The sequence below is a fragment of the Oncorhynchus gorbuscha genome, unplaced genomic scaffold, assembly GCF_021184085.1.
Source record: "Oncorhynchus gorbuscha isolate QuinsamMale2020 ecotype Even-year unplaced genomic scaffold, OgorEven_v1.0 Un_scaffold_1064, whole genome shotgun sequence".
In the NCBI taxonomy this organism is placed as follows: domain Eukaryota; kingdom Metazoa; phylum Chordata; class Actinopteri; order Salmoniformes; family Salmonidae; genus Oncorhynchus; species Oncorhynchus gorbuscha.
Window position 1 is genome coordinate 8,413 of NW_025745960.1, and position 17,808 is coordinate 26,220.

The window sequence follows — 17,808 nt, forward strand, 5'->3', positions numbered from 1 at the left end:
GCTATTTGTCGTCCTTAACGTAGGAGACTCTGCTAGCTAGCCAACAGCTAGCCAACAGCTAGCCAACAGCTAGCCAACGTCTTCTGAATAGAACTCAACAACCCGGTGGCATTCACAGGTAGTATCACATTTTCATTTCATTTCATTACAGTACAACGGTTTGATTTGTTTGATCGTAGCTAGCTACATAGCTAGCTACATAGCCGTCTTTGTATCAAAGATAATTGTGTAGTCTAGAGTGACTTTCTAGGTTAGCTAGCCAGCTATTGTCGTTCTTTTAACGCAACGTAACGTAAACAACACTGCTAGCTAGCCAGCTAGCCCCCGAATAGAAGCACTGTCGAAACTATTACACTCAACGGAACGACTTGATTAGTGTAGTGTCAACAACGCACCCACTGCCAGCTAGCCTACTTCAGCAGTACTGTATCATTTTAATCATTTTAGTCAATAAGATTCTTGCTACGTAAGCTTAACTTTCTGAACATTCGAGACGTGTAGTCCACTTGTCATTCCAATCTCCTTTGCATTAGCGTAGCCTCATCTGTAGCCTGTCAACTATGTGTCTGTCTATCCCTGTTCTCTCCTCTCTGCACAGACCATACAAACGCTCCACACCGCGTGGCCACGGCCACCCTAATCTGGTGGTCCCAGCGCGCACGACCCACGTGGAGTTCCAGGCCTCCGGTAGCCTCTGGAACTGCCGATCTGTGGCCAACAAGGCAGAGTTCATCTCAGCCTATGCCTCCCTCCAGTCCCTCGACTTCTTGGCACTGACGGAAACATGGATCACCACAAACAACACTGCTACTCCTAATGCTCTCTCTTCGTCCGCCCACGTGTTCTCGCACACCCCGAGAACTTCTGGTCAGCGGGGTGGTGGCGCCGGGATCCTCATCTCTCCCAAGTGGTCATTCTCTCTTTCTCCCCTTACCCATCTGTCTATCGCCTCCTTTGAATTCCATGCTGTCACAGTTACCAGCCCTTTCAAGCTTAACATCCTTATCATTTATCGCCCTCCAGGTTCCCTCGGAGAGTTCATCAATGAGCTTGATGCCTTGATAAGCTCCTTTCCTGAGGACGGCTCACCTCTCACAGTTCTGGGCGACTTTAACCTCCCCACGTCTACCTTTGACTCATTCCTCTCTGCCTCCTTCTTTCCACTCCTCTCCTCTTTTGACCTCACCCTCTCACCTTCCCCCCCTACTTACAAGGCAGGCAATACGCTCGACCTCATCTTTACTAGATGCTGTTCTTCCAATAACCTCATTGGAACTCCCCTCCAAGTCTCCGACCACTACCTTGTATCCTTTTCCCTCTCGCTCTCATCCAACACCTCCCACACTGCCCCTACTCGGATGGTATCGCGCCGTCCCAACCTTCGCTCTCTCTCCCCCGCTACTCTCTCCTCTTCCATCCTATCATCTCTTCCCTCTGCTCAAACCTTCTCCAACCTATATCCTGATTCTGCCTCCTCAACCCTCCTCTCCTCTCTCTCTGCATCCTTTGACTCTCTATGTCCCCTATCCTCCAGGCCGGCTCGGTCCTCCCCTCCCGCTCCGTGGCTCGATGACTCATTGCGAGCTCACAGAACAGGGCTCCGGGCAGCCGAGCGGAAATGGAGGAAAACACGCCTCCCTGCGGACCTGGCATCCTTTCACTCCCTCCTCTCTACATTTTCCTCCTCTGTCTCTGCTGCTAAAACCACTTTCTACCACTCTAAATTCCAAGCATCTGCCTCTAACCCTAGGACGCTCTTTGCCACCTTCTCCTCCCTCCTGAATCCTCCTCCCCCCCCTCCTCCCTCTCTGCAGATGACTTCGTCAACCATTTTGAAAAGAAGGTCGACGACATCCGATCCTCGTTTGCTAAGTCAAACGACACCGCTGGTTCTGCTCACACTGCCCTACCCTGTGCTCTGACCTCTTTCTCCCTCTCTCTCCAGATGAAATCTCGCGTCTTGTGACGGCCGGCCGCCCTAACAACCTGCCCGCTTGACCCTATCCCCTCCTCTCTTCTCCAGACCATTTCCGGAGACCTTCTCCCTTACCTCACCTCGCTCATCAACTCATCCATGACCGCTGGCTACGTCCCTTCCGTCTTCAAGAGAGCGAGAGTTGCACCCCTTCTGAAAAAACCTACACTCGATCCCTCCGATGTCAACAACTACAGACCAGTATCCCTTCTTTCTTTTCTCTCCAAAACTCTTGAACGTGCCGTCCTTGGCCAGCTCTCCCGCTATCTCTCTCTCAATGACCTTCTTGATCCAAATCAGTCAGGTTTCAAGACTAGTCATTCAACTGAGACTGCTCTCCTCTGTATCACGGAGGCGCTCCGCACTGCTAAAGCTAACTCTCTCTCCTCTGCTCTCATCCTTCTACATCTATCGGCTGCCTTCGATACTGTGAACCATCAGATCCTCCTCTCCACCCTCTCCGAGTTGGGCATCTCCGACGCGGCCCACGCTTGGATTGCGTCCTACCTGACAGGTCACTCCTACCAGGTGGCGTGGCGAGAATCTGTCTCCTCACCACGCGCTCTCACCACTGGTGTCCCCCAGGGCTCTGTTCTAGGCCCTCTCCTATTCTCGCTATACACCAAGTCACTTGGCTCTGTCATAACCTCACATGGTCTCTCCTATCATTGCTATGCAGACGACACACAATTAATCTTCTCCTTTCCCCCTTCTGATGACCAGGTGGCGAATCGCATCTCTGCATGTCTGGCAGACATATCAGTGTGGATGACGGATCACCACCTCAAGCTGAACCTCGGCAAGACGGAGCTGCTCTTCCTTCCCGGGGAAGGACTGCCCGTTCCATGATCTCGCCATCACGGTTGACAACTCCATTGTGTCCTCCTCCCAGAGCGCTAAGAACCTTGGCGTGATCCTGGACAACACCCTGTCGTTCTCAACTACCATCAAGGCGGTGGCCCGTTCTGTAGGTTCATGCTCTACAACATCCGCAGAGTACGACCCTGCCTCACACAGGAAGCGGCGCAGGTCCTAATCCAGGCACTTGTCATCTCCCGTCTGGATTACTGCAACTCGCTGTTGGCTGGGCTCCCTGCCTGTGCCATTAAACCCCTACAACTCATCCAGAACGCCGCAGCCCGTCTGGTGTTCAACCTTCCCAAGTTCTCTCACGTCACCCCGCTCCTCCGCTCTCTCCACTGGCTTCCAGTTGAAGCTTGCATCCGCTACAAGACCATGGTGCTTGCCTACGGAGCTGTGAGGGGAACGGCACCTCAGTACCTCCAGGCTCTGATCAGGCCCTACACCCAAACAAGGGCACTGCGTTCATCCGCCTCTGGCCTGCTCGCCTCCCTACCACTGAGGAAGTACAGCTCCCGCTCAGCCCAGTCAAAACTGTTCGCTGCTCTGGCCCCCCAATGGTGGAACAAACTCCCTCACGACGCCAGGACAGCGGAGTCAATCACCACCTTCCGGAGACACCTGAAACCCCACCTCTTTAAGGAATACCTAGGATAGGATAAGTAATCCCTCTCACCCCCCCCTTTAAGATTTAGATGCACTATTGTAAAGTGACTGTTCCACTGGATGTCTTAAGGTGAATGCACCAATTTGTAAGTCGCTCTGGATAAGAGCGTCTGCTAAATGACTTAAATGTAAATGTATTGGTAGATGGGTAAAACATTTAAAAAAGCAGACATTGAATTTCTCTTTGGTGAAGTTATTAATTCCACTTTGGATGGTGTATCAATACACCCAGTCACTACAAAGATACAGTCAAATATTAAAACGATGAGTTTGTCTGAACAACTTGTTCTATAGCATTTGTCAAACAGGAAATGGCAAATGTGACAATATTTAACCAGTGGCCTGCTCAATCTGACACGTTCCTCAGCACATCATTGTAGTAGATTCAACTGTCATTACATTAGTGTGACCTATTTGTTGAGTAGGCATGGCCAGGTGTAAATGGACCCGTATGGATTAAAACCATGTTGAAACTGTAGGTGTGGTGGTGGAGCCCTCCCTTCAGAGGTTTATTTAGGACTAACAACATGGACCCCAACCCAGAATCCTTCAGCGGACACACCTGAGGAGGACTGTATAAAAAGCCCAGGACTGACCAGACAGAATCACACATCAAGACTCTCCAAAGCATCTCCAGGACCAAGAAGCCATCTAGAGTATCTCCACTGTCAGATCCAAGGAGCCATCCAGTCTCTCCTCTCCACACACTGAAGATGGAGCAAAGCCCCTCTCTCACCCTGCTGCTGCTGCTGCTGCTGGGCCTCTCTCAGGCCAACCCTCTCATGGAGGATGGAAGTGGACCAGAGATCCTAACAGACAACCCTGAGGCTGTAGACATCACTGAGAGAATTCTGACCACTAATAACGGCTCCAGTCAGTTCCTGTTGGAGGGGGACATGGTGGCACCAACAACCAGAAACGCCATGATTTGCTATAGGTACAACCAACACACACTGAAAACAATATTGTGTGAATTTTACTTTTAAAACTATCTGCATCAGCTTATTTAGTATTTCCAACACGAGGTATTTTCATGTTTAATATACTTCACTTTTAGTGTTTCAGAAAGTTGCATGATCACAAAATATATTTTATTCCGTTCAAACCTGCATACAAACACTGAGAGTAGCATTATGAAGTCAAAGAATGTGGAATTACCCACAATCCTCTAGAAACAGAGCCAGGTTTCAAAAAGTTGTTGCTAGAACTTAAAGTTAGTAAGTTGGGGGGAAATTTCCCTTGGAGTTGTTTTTACGTGCATTTCATGTTGATATATTTACATTTCAGGTTGGTTAAACGAGTGAAGTAGAGTAAAGTACTAATTATATTGAAGTAGAGATAATATATTTTTTTAGGTCAAAATAATTGTATTTTCTAATATAATTGACTAACACCCTGAATGTTATTTTACAGTGCAGGGTGCTTCTGGAACAAAGGCTCCAACGGACTGGTTGAAGTGCCCTACACAGTGAGCAGTAGCTTCAGTTCCTCTGACAAGCAGGGCATTGAAAACGCCCTCCGGGCCTTCACTTCCCAGACCTGCATTCGCTTCGTGCCTTGGCAGAATCAGGTTGACTTCATCAGCTACGAGCCCAGAGACGGGTGCTGGTCCTCTCTTGGGAGAATGGGAGGCCAACAGACGGTCTCTCTCCAAATGGACGGCTGTGTTTACTTCGGCATCATTCAGCACGAGACTCTCCACGCTCTGGGCTTCCAACACGAACAAACCAGGAGCGACCGTGACGAGTACGTCACCATCAACTGGAGTAACATCGACTCTAACAATGCCTTTAACTTTGATAGATCAAACACCAACAACCTGAACACTCCCTATGACTACAGCTCTGTCATGCACTATGGAAAAACAGCCTTCTCTGTCAACGGGATGGACACCATCACCCCCATCCCCAACCCCAACGTGCCCATCGGCCAGAGACAGGGGTTGTCCACCACAGACATCCTGAGGATCAACAGACTCTACGGCTGCTGAGAGGAAGACATCAAGTCACAGGAGAAAAGTCTGGAAAAGACCAGATGAAGGAAGTCAAGTCTGACATATATCATGTTACCTTATTGATTTAAAATCATTGTTGAGTTGTAACTTTTAAAAATGATCATTGCTGTAGTTGTGTAGTTCTCAAATTATTTTAATCATATGACTTAATTAATTATCTAAAATAAACAAGATTGAAAGCAGATGCTATTGTTTAATTCTAGTGTTTTCTAGTGTGTGTGTTTGTCTGTGTGTCTGTGTCTGTGTGAGAGAGAGAGAGAGAGAGAGAGAGAGAGAGAGAGAGAGAGAGAGAGAGAGAGAGAGAGAGAGAGAGAGAGAGAGAGAGAGAGAGAGAGAGAGAGAGAGAACAGACTGGGCACAAGTCCTCCATGTCTGTCCTGATCCAAGACATTCTTCCTCCAATCAGCACTAGAGTTACATCACTTCTGTCACAACTACAATGACATCATTTCTCTCACCTGAACACAATAAGACACTAGGAATATACACAACTACAATGACATCATTTCTCTCACCTGAACACAATAAGACACTAGGAATATCCACAACTACAATGGCATGAAAGATAATAATTATTTTTGGAAGAGAATGAAGGAGGCAGACAGAGGACAACATAAATATCTGCTCTGGGAATCTGACAACAAAGCAGAAATAAAAATCAACCACACGGTATTTTCTTGTTAAGATTTATACTGTAGATGTAACTGGTCTGGTCTGCTAAAATCATCACTTCAAAGTGGAGTCACATGTCCCCCCCAAAAAATACAGGTTTCTCCTCAAAATGTTTTAAAATGCTGTGCATTGAATCTTATCACATAACAAGATAGACTAACAAACCAAAACGTTCTGCAGACATGCTGACATCTCTCTATGTATCTTGGTTCAGTGTTGCTCGGCTCAGAGCAAGCGTAGCATGCATTTCTGGTAGGCTTGTGTCACTGGGCAGCTCGTGGCTGGGTTCCCCTTCCTTCAGGCTTCTTCTCCTCTGGACTTTATATGGCGGTTGGCAACCACCTTTACAGCATTACTACAACCGACTTACTGCTGCTCGATCATCCTATTTTTCTAACTTAATTGAGGAAAATAAGAACAATCCGAAATTCCTTTTTGATACTGTCGCAAAGCTAACTAAAAAGTAGCACCCCCCAAGAGAGGATGACTTGAGGAAAAGATTATGATTATTAGAAAGCAAATTACGGACTCCTCTTTAAACCTGCGTATTCCTCCAAACCTCAGTTGTCCTGAGTCTGCACAACTCTGCCAGGACCTAGGATCAAGAGAGACGCTCAAGTGTTTTAGTACTATATCTCTTGACACAATGATGAAAATAATCATGGCCTCTAAACCTTCAAGCTGCATACTGGACCCTATTCCAACTAAACTACTGAAAGAGCTGCTTCCTGTGCTTGGCCCTCCTATGTTGAACATAATAAGCGGCTCTCTATCCACCAGATGTGTACCAAACTCACTAAAAGTGGCAGTAATAAAGCCTCTCTTGAAAAAGCCAAACCTTGACCCAGAAAATATAAAAACTATCGGCCTATATCGAATCTTCCATTCCTCTCAAAAATGTTAGAGAAGGCTGTTGCGCAGCAACTCACTGCCTTCCTGAAGACAAACAATGTATACAAAATGCTTCAGTCTGGTTTTAGACCCCATCATAGCACTGAGACGGCACTTGTGAAGGTGGTAAATGATCTTTTAATGGCCACAGACCGAGGCTCTGCATCTGTCCTCGTGCTCCTAGACCTTAGTGCTGCTTTTGATACCATCGATCACCACATTCTTTTGGAGAGATTGGAAACCCAAATTGGTCTACACGGACATGTTCTGGCCTGGTTTAGATCTTATCTGTCGGAAAGATATCAGTTTGTCTCTGTGAATGGTTTGTCCTCTGACAAATCAACTGTAAATTTCGGTGTTCCTCAAGGTTCCGTTTTAGGACCACTATTGTTTTCACTATACATTTTACCTCTTGGGGATGTTATTCGAAAACATAATGTTAACTTTCACTGCTATGCGGATGACACACAGCTGAACATTTCAATGAAACATGGTGAAGCCCCAAAATTGCCCTCGCTAGAAGCATGTGTTTCAGACATAAGGAAGTGGATGGCTGCAAACGTTCTACTATTAAACTCGGACAAAACAGAGATGCTTGTTCTAGGTCCCAAGAAACAAACAGATCTTCTGTTGAATCTGACATTTAATCGTAATGGTTGTACAGTCGTCTCAAATAAAACTGTGAAGGACCTCTGCATTACTCTGGACCCTGATCTCTCTTTTGAAGAACATATCAAGACCATTTCGAGGACAGCTTTTTTCCATCTACGTAATATTGCAAAAATCAGAAACTTTCTGTCCAAAAATGATGCAGAAAAATTTATCCATGATTTTGTCACTTCTAGGTTAGACTACTGCAATGCTCTACTTTCCGGCTACCCGGATAAAGCACTAAATAAACTTCAGTTAGTGCTAAATACGGCTGCTAGAATCCTGACTAGAACCAAAAAATTTGATCATATTACTCCAGTGCTAGCCTCTCTACACTGGCTTCCTGTCAAATCAAGGGCTGATTTCAAGGTTTTACTGCTAACCTACAAAGCATTACATGGGCTTGCTCCTACCTATCTCTCTGATTTGGTCCTGCCGTACATACCTACACGTACGCTACGGTCACAAGACGCAGGCCTCCTAATTGTCCCTATAATTTCTAAGCAAACAGCTGGAGGCAGGGCTTTCTCCTAAAGAGCCTCATGTTTATGGAAAGGTCTGCCTACCCATGTCAGAGACGCAAACTCGGTCTCAACCTTTAAGTCTTTACTGACGACTCATCTCTTCAGTGGGTCATATGATTGAGTGTAGTCTGGCCCAGGAGTGGGAAGGTGAACGGAAAGGCTCTGGAGCAACGAACCGCCCTTGCTGTCTCTGCCTGGCCAGTTCCCCTCTTTTCACTGGGATTCTCTGCCTCTAACCCTATTACAGGGGCTGAGTCACTGGCTTACTGGGGCTCTCTCATGCCGTCCCTGCAGGGGGTGCGTCACCTGAGTGGGTTGATTCACTGTTGTGGTCATCCTGTCTGGGTCCCCCCCCCCTTGGGTTGTGCCGTGGCGGAGATCTTTGTGGGCTATACTCAGCCTTGTCTCAGGATGGTAAGTTGGTGGTTGAAGATATCCCTCTAGTGGTTTGGGTGCTGTGCTTTGGCAAAGTGGGTGGGGTTATATCCTTCCTGTTTGGCCCTGTCCGGGGTTTCCTCGGATGGGGCCACAGTGTCTCCTGACCACTCCTGTCTCAGCCTCCAGTATTTATGCTGCAGTAGTTTGTGTCGGGGGGCTAGGGTCAGTTTGTTATATCTGGAGTACTTCTCCTGTCCTATTCGGTGTCCTGTGTGAATCTAAGTGTGCGTTCTCTAATTCTCTCCTTCTTTCTTTCTCACAGGGCTCCGGGCAGCCGAGCGGAAATGGAGGAAAACTCGCTTCCCTGCGGACCTGGCATCCTTTCACTCCCTCCTCTCTACATTTTCCTCTTCTGTCTCTGCTGCTAAAGCCACTTTCTACCACTCTAAATTCCAAGCATCTGCCTCTAACCCTAGGAAGCTCTTTGCCACCTTCTCCTCCCTCCTGAATCCTCCTCCCCCTCCCCCCTCCTCCCTCTCTGCAGATGACTTCGTCAACCATTTTGAAAAGAAGGTCGACGACATCCGATCCTCGTTGGCTAAGTCAAACGACACCGCTGGTTCTGCTCACACTGCCCTACCCTGTGCTCTGACCTCTTTCTCCCCTCTCTCTCCAGATGAAATCTCGCGTCTAGTGACGGCCGGCCGCCCAACAACCTGCCCGCTTGACCCCATCCCCTCCTCTCTTCTCCAGACCATTTCCGGAGACCTTCTCCCTTACCTCACCTCGCTCATCAACTCATCCCTGACCGCTGGCTACGTCCCTTCCGTCTTCAAGAGAGCGAGAGTTGCACCCCTTCTGAAAAAACCTACACTCGATCCCTCCGATGTCAACAACTACAGACCAGTATCCCTTCTTTCTTTTCTCTCCAAAACTCTTGAACGTGCCGTCCTTTGCCAGCTCTCCCGCTATCTCTCTCAGAATGACCTTCTTGATCCAAATCAGTCAGGTTTCAAGACTAGTCATTCAACTGAGACTGCTCTTCTCTGTATCACGGAGGCGCTCCGCACTGCTAAAGCTAACTCTCTCTCCTCTGCTCTCATCCTTCTAGACCTATCGGCTGCCTTCGATACTGTGAACCATCAGATCCTCCTCTCCACCCTCTCCGAGTTGGGCATCTCCGGCGCGGCCCACGCTTGGATTGCGTCCTACCTGACAGGTCGCTCCTACCAGGTGGCGTGGCGAGAATCTGTCTCCTCACCACGCGCTCTCACCACTGGTGTCCCCCAGGGCTCTGTTCTAGGCCCTCTCCTATTCTCGCTATATACCAAGTCACTTGGCTCTGTCATAACCTCACATGGTCTCTCCTATCATTGCTATGCAGACGACACACAATTAATCTTCTCCTTTCCCCTTCTGATGACCAGGTGGCGAATCGCATCTCTGCATGTCTGGCAGACATATCAGTGTGGATGACGGATCACCACCTCAAGCTGAACCTTGGCAAGACGGAGCTGCTCTTCCTCCCGGGGAAGGACTGCCCGTTCCATGATCTCGCCATCACGGTTGACAACTCCATTGTGTCCTCCTCCCAGAGCGCTAAGAACCTTGGCGTGATCCTGGACAACACCCTGTCGTTCTCAACTAACATCAAGGCGGTGTCCCGTTCCTGTAGGTTCATGCTCTACAACATCCGCAGAGTACGACCCTGCCTCACACAGGAAGCGGCGCAGGTCCTTATCCAGGCACTTGTCATCTCCCGTCTGGATTACTGCAACTCGCTGTTGGCTGGGCTCCCTGCCTGTGCCATTAAACCCCTACAACTCATCCAGAACGCCGCAGCCCGTCTGGTGTTCAACCTTCCCAAGTTTCTCTCACGTCACCCCGCTCCTCCGCTCTCTCCACTGGCTTCCAGTTGAAGCTCGCATCCGCTACAAGACCATGGTGCTTGCCTACGGAGCTGTGAGGGGAATGGCACCTCAGTACCTCCAGGCTCTGATCAGGCCCTACACCCAAACAAGGGCACTGCGTTCATCCACCTCTGGCCTGCTCGCCTCCCTACCACTGAGGAAGTACAGTTCCCGCTCAGCCCAGTCAAAACTGTTCGCTGCTCTGGCCCCCAATGGTGGAACAAACTCCCTCACGACGCCAGGACAGCGGAGTCAATCACCACCTTCCGGAGACACCTGAAACCCCACCTCTTTAAAGAATACCTAGGATAGGATAAAGTAATCCTTCTACCCCCCCCCTTAAAAGATTTAGACGCACTATTGTAAAGTGGCTGTTCCACTGGATGTCATAAGGTGACTGCACCAATTTGTAAGTCGCTCTGGATAAGAGCGTCTGCTAAATGACTTAAATGTTAAATGTCTCTCTCGGAGGACCTGAGCCCTAGGACCATGCCCCAGGACTACCTGACATGATGACTCCTTGCTGTCCCCAGTCCACCTGGCCATGCTGCTGCTCCAGTTTCAACTGTTCTGCCTTATTATTATTCGACCATGCTGGTCATTTATGAACATTTGAACATCTTGGCCATGTTCTGTTATAATCTCCACCCGGCACAGCCAGAAGAGGACTGGCCACCCCACATATGCTTTCTCTAATTCTCTCTTTCTTTCTCTCTCTCGGAGGACCTGAGCCCTAGGACCATGCCCCGGGACTACCTGACATGATGACTCCTTGCTGTCCCCAGTCCACCTGACTGTGCTGCTGCTCCAGTTTCAACTGTTCTGCCTTATTATTATTCGACCATGCTGGTCATTTATGAACATTTGAACATCTTGGCCATGTTCTGTTATAATCTCCACCCGGCACAGCCAGAAGAGGACTGGCCACCCCACATAGCCTGGTTCCTCTCTAGGTTTCTTCCTAGGTTTTGGCCTTTCTAGGGAGTTTTTCCTAGCCACCGTGCTTCTACACCTGCATTGCTTGCTGTTTGGGGTTTTAGGCTGGGTTTCTGTACAGCACTTTGAGATATCAGCTGATGTACGAAGGGCTATATAAATACATTTGATTTGATTTGATTTCATATCAAACCACGGAACCAGCCCCTGTCACCAGTGAGGTTTGGGCCTTCCAAGCCAGCCAGCCCACTGAGGGGTTTCACTGCAGCCCAAAATAATTGTGACCCAGAACACTAAAACCAGTTCTCAGTTGGGACTCTACTGTAGAAGGTACAGAACATCATCACCCAGTTTGAAGTATAAACAAGGTCACCATGTACCAAGCACACCAAGTACAGCAAACAACTTTTACTGTCACTATGTGGCAACAACTGCATCTAAACTTTTACTGAAGGTCTCAAGCTATATTTAATCATTTTCTAAATGAAAAACTAGGCTATGTGCACTCAATCAAGACATGGCTACTCAGGCAGGCCAGCGAGACAGAGAGACAGCTCCCTATGTGCAGGCAGGACAGAGACAGAGACACAGCTTTCTATCTGCAGGCTGGACAGAGACAGAGACACAGCTTTCTCTCTGCAGGCAGGGCAGAGACACAGCTTTCTCTCTGCAGGCAGGACAGAGACACCGCTTTCTATCTGCAGGCAGGACAGAGACACAGCTTTCTATCTGCAGGCAGGACAGAGACACAGCTTTCTATCTGCAGGCAGGGCAGAGACACAGCTTTCTATCTGCAGGCAGGACAGAGACACAGCTTTCTATCTGCAGGCAGGACAGAGAGACAGCTTTCTATCTGCAGGCAGGACAGGTGTCTTCTTTAGTTACAGTGTTGCACATAATCCCTGGAGAACACGACACCACAGTCCAGATAGTCTCTCGACACAATGCTCCATGAGTCTGGCCAGAGAGACTACAGTCCATCAGCCTGACTAGGAGAGGGCTTTACACCTACCACTGCACCAGCCTGACTAGGAGAGGGCTTTACACCTACCACTGCACCAGCCTGACTAGGAGAGGGCTTTACACCTACCACTGCACCAGCCTGACTAGGAGAGGGCTTTACACCTACCACTGCACCAGCCTGACTAGGAGAGGGCTTTACACCGACCACTGCACCAGCCTGACTAGGAGAGGGCTTCAGACCGACCCCTGCCTGCACTGCACCAGTGTTACCACCAGCCTGACTAGGAGAGGGCTTTACACCGACCACTGCACCAGCCTGACTAGGAGAGGGCTTTACACCGACCACTGCACCAGCCTGACTAGGAGAGGGCTTTACACCTACCACTGCACCAGCCTGACTAGGAGAGGGCTTTACACCTACCACTGCACCAGCCTGACTAGGAGAGGGCTTTACACCTACCACTGCACCAGCCTGACTAGGAGAGGGCTTTACACCTACCACTGCACCAGCCTGACTAGGAGAGGGCTTTACACCTACCACTGCACCAGCCTGACTAGGAGAGGGCTTTATACATACCACTGCACCAGCCTGACTAGGAGAGGGCTTTATACATACCACTGCACCAGCCTGACTAGGAGAGGGCTTTACACCTACCACTGCACCAGCCTGACTAGGAGAGGGCTTTACACCGACCACTGCACCAGCCTGACTAGGAGAGGGCTTTACACCGACCACTGCACCAGCCTGACTAGGAGAGGGCTTTACACCTACCACTGCACCAGCCTGACTAGGAGAGGGCTTTACACCTACCACTGCACCAGCCTGACTAGGAGAGGGCTTTACACCTACCACTGCACCAGCCTGACTAGGAGAGGGCTTTACACCGACCACTGCACCAGCCTGACTACCGGCCTGACTAGGAGAGGGCTGTACTCTTCTGCACTACCTACATTGGGTTAACTACAGCTTTAACCCGACCCTGTCTCGGTCCATTAGTTACCAATCACACAGTCCCATCCATCTTGTGTCAGTGTTGTGTAAACATATGTAAATCCAGTACTCACTCGTTCCCGTCCCTAGAACCACCGTGGTTTCACTCACTACAGTATGTCAGTGTTGTGTAAACATCAATCAAAAAGTTTAGCAGCGTAATTGTTACATTTCTATTGAAATAATTAAAGGTATGTTTTCTGTATGGTTCCTAATGAATACACCCCCAGCTCTCTCGCCAGCTCCCATTTATAGATAGCTATCTGACTGAGGCTGACACTTTATAATGCCTGGTCACAGATCTCTGTTTGGGATTTCTTGCCAAACATGAAAGCAACCATAGCAGTTGGACAAAAAACAAACAAATCTGGGACCAGGCCAAATATGAGCCAGGCCAAACCTGGGACCAGGCCAAATCTGGGACCAGGCCAAATATGAGCCAGGCCAAATCTGGAGCCAGGCCAAATCTGGAGCCAGGCCAAATCTGGGACCAGGCCAAATATGAGCCAGGCCAATACAGTACTACTACTGTAGTAGATACTGTCGAACTACTGCTGTCCAATACAGTACTACTACTGTAGTAGATACTGTCGAACTACTGCTGTCCAATACAGTACTACTACTGTAGTAGATACTGTCGAACTACTGCTGTCCAATACAGTACTACTACTGTAGTAGATACTGTCGAACTACTGCTGTCCAATACAGTACTACTACTGTAGTAGATACTGTCGAACTACTGCTGTCCAATACAGTACTACTACTGTAGTAGATACTGTCTAACTACTGCTGTCCAATACAGTACTACTACTGTAGTAGATACTGTCGAACTACTGCTGTCCAATACAGTACTACTACTGTAGTAGATACTGTCGAACTACTGCTGTCCAATACAGTACTACTACTGTAGTAGATACTGTCGAACTACTGCTGTCCAATACAGTACTACTACTGTAGTAGATACTGTCGAACTACTGCTGTCCAATACAGTACTACTACTGTAGTAGATACTGTCGAACTACTGCTGTCCAATACAGTACTACTACTGTAGTAGATACTGTCGAACTACTGCTGTCCAATACAGTACTACTACTGTAGTAGATACTGTCGAACTACTGCTGTCCAATACAGTACTACTACTGTAGTAGATACTGTCGAACTACTGCTGTCCAATACAGTACTACTACTGTAGTAGATACTGTCGAACTACTGCTGTCCAATACAGTACTACTACTGTAGTAGATACTGTCGAACTACTGCTGTCCAATACAGTACTACTACTGTAGTAGATACTGTCGAACTACTGCTGTCCAATACAGTACTACTACTGTAGTAGATACTGTTGAACTACTGCTGTCCAATACAGTACTACTACTGTTGAGAATATAGTACATACTACATGTTATCCAATACAGTACTACTACTGTTGAGAATATAGTACATACTACATGTTATCCAATACAGTACTACTACTGTTGAGAATATAGTACATACTACATGTTATCCAATACAGTACTACTACTGTTGAGAATATAGTACATACTACATGTTATCCAATACAGTACTACAATACAGGTTGAGAATATAGTACATACTACATGTTATCCAATACAGTACTACTACTGTTGAGAATATAGTACATACTACATGTTATCCAATACAGTACTACTCTGTTGAGAATATAGTACATACTACATCTTATCCAATACAGTACTACTACTGTTGAGAATATAGTACATACTACATGTTATCCAATACAGTACTACTACTGTTGAGAATATAGTACATACTACATGTTATCCAATACAGTACTACCCTGTTGAGAATATAGTACATACTACATGTTATCCAATACAGTACTACTACTGTTGAGAATATAGTACATACTACATGTTATCCAATACAGTACTACTACTGTTGAGAATTTAGTACATACTACATGTTATCCAATACAGTACTACTACTGTTGAGAATATAGTACATACTACATGTTATCCAATACAGTACTACTACTGTTGAGAATATAGTACATACTACATGTTATCCAATACAGTACTACTACTGTTGAGAATATAGTACATACTACATGTTATCCAATACAGTACTACTACTGTTGAGAACGTAGTGTCGGCTGCATTATTTTGGTTGCACCTGCTTGTACAGTACAGGCACAGGTCTAGATAGTAGTGTTTACTTTCGCTTCAAGTTAATTCATTAACCCAGCTTGGCCTCTCTGGGACGGCAGGGAAAATGTGCAACTTGAAATTGAGCGATTGAATTGGAAAGCCTCTATAGAAGCTATAAGCAGCAGATGTCCAAGTGGAATTATTATTATTTATTTTAAACTCAGGACTGAGCTTTAATTTTGTCAGTGTTCTGTTTTGTGCTGTAACATTTCATTCCAATACAGTCTGACATAGAATATAGAGGGAATACGTCGCCATAATAAAGTTGGTAGAAATATAACTAACTTCACACATGAACCACGATCGTATCTACAGCACGTACCACCACGAACAATGTAGGTTTCTGATTTGATACAGAAGAAGAAAGTAGAAGGTGTGCAGAGAAGAAATAAAGAAGAAATGTCCCTCAATCAAGATGCTTGTCTATAATGTTCTCAGAATGTAGTGTAAACCCGTGGAAATGTGGGTTAGCAGGTTAGGTGAGACGACTTCTTAGACGCTGCCAACTCAAAACCTTGTCAACAGTCTCTGTCTTGAGTTCTGGCATCCTGCCCGAATATCTGTGAAACCTTGTTACATAATACAACTAACCATGTTGGTGCTTTTTACACGGCCACACACACGTTACAATCTCTCGGATATTTCCTTGTGGCTGCACCGCTGGTTAGAAAATCCTATATTATGTATCACAATTCTTAAAGAGACAAAACGTCGTGCAGTAAGAGCCACTATAGAGGATCATAATAAACTGGTTCCTAAACATCTACAGCAGACAGACAGCGCTGGGAGACCTTTCTCCCTCAATTCAATTCTCAACGGGATGTACTGACATGGGAAACACATGTTGACATTGACAAAGCAAGCGGGAATAGATCTCTCTCTCTCTCTCTCTCTCTCTCTCTCTCTGTCTCTGTCTCTCTCTCTCTCTCTCTCTCTCTCTCTCTCTCTCTCTCTCTCTCTCTCTCTCTCTCTCTCTCTCTCTCTCTCTCTCTCACCCTCTCTCTCTCTCTCTGTGTGATTTTCAGTCGCAGTCAAGGTTGTTACATAACACCTATCTGCTCTGAACCAGCTGACTGTAGTAAGTCAACGGCCAGGCAATAGAAACAGGAGGATTTTGACATGATATATGAACTGTTGACACATAACCTACAATACATAAATAACCCCAACGTTATGTCAACATTAAACATATTGTGTCCACTGGAAGCGAACTTGAATTCGCTGCGTAACAGAAAGAACGGGGGGGTGTGTGGCTGTATACTGTCTGTATTGTAAGAAAAACAACAATATTATGTCATATTTAAATACAATACAAATACTCACAATGAGGGGGGGGATATACAACCCACGGATAAGAATGATCCACTTAGTGAGACTGAAGTAACGCCACAGTAAGGGACTGAGTGTGGAGTTTGACAGTGTGACCGTCTGGTTTCAACTTCACGAGTCTTTTTTTTTTTTAAGTTACATTGTATCACTGAAGGAATGCATGTCACTGTTTGCAAGGATATTCCAAGCAGAATGTCAGCGCGAGCTTGCGAGGCGAACTAAGCATCTTTATAGCCATACATCGTGGCTAATAACGAGTGATCGGGAAATCTGTCAATCGTATATGCTTTTTCTTGTTAAATGTTGTCTCATTGTTATCGAATACAATAAACCATGAACGTTTCTGCTAAAAGAACGGAACAGAGAAAGAAGAACCGTCTATAGCGAAACCGAGCTCTCAGTCCCCTTCAAGTCAAGAGGAAAGCACTTTGAAGTTGCCCTTCCACCCTCTCTTCTATTTTCAACAGATTTCACAGCATTTTGTAAAAAAATAATAATAATAAATCATTCTCACGCGGTATTAAATCTAAATATGAGTTATTTACCTTTGTTGGAGCCGGAACGACTCTGTCCTCTACCAGGGGTTTGGTGGTGGTGGTCCGTTTGGAGGGTCTCCAGATTCACCGGGGTGTCCATGACTGGAGTAGCCGGTTTAGAGACGCTGTTTCCCGCGTCACTGGAAGCAGGGTCCGGTGAGGACTCCATATAAATCTCCATAACTATCCTATTGATAAATGTGAACGAGGCGTAGCTACTATCGACGAAATATATAACGTAACTAGTCAAATAATAACGAGCTGTAAAAGCATGTCAAGCTAATTTACCGAAGGCTGGAATTAGTGCAATGTGTTGGTGCGCTAC

The 17,808-nt window shown here is 46.8% G+C and overlaps 1 protein-coding gene across 1 annotated transcript; it reads left to right on the top strand.

Moving 5' to 3' along the window:
* Positions 1-4,059: 4,059 nt before the first annotated feature.
* Positions 4,060-5,693, top strand: LOC124021150 (hatching enzyme 1.2-like). Its single transcript, XM_046336502.1, has 2 exons — positions 4,060-4,439; positions 4,916-5,693. Exons 1-2 carry the CDS (start codon positions 4,216-4,218, stop codon positions 5,490-5,492), a joined length of 801 nt encoding a protein of 266 aa, XP_046192458.1. The 5' UTR covers positions 4,060-4,215; the 3' UTR covers positions 5,493-5,693.
* Positions 5,694-17,808: the final 12,115 nt, after the last annotated feature.

Bases quoted from the DNA above. Each gene is read 5' to 3' on its own strand.
- LOC124021150 (XM_046336502.1), top strand. From the start codon at position 4,216: ATGGAGCAAAGCCCCTCTCTCACCCTGCTGCTGCTGCTGCTGCTGGGC. The intron at 4,440-4,915 runs GTACAACCAACA...GTTATTTTACAG, and splicing joins AACGCCATGATTTGCTATAG to TGCAGGGTGCTTCTGGAACA.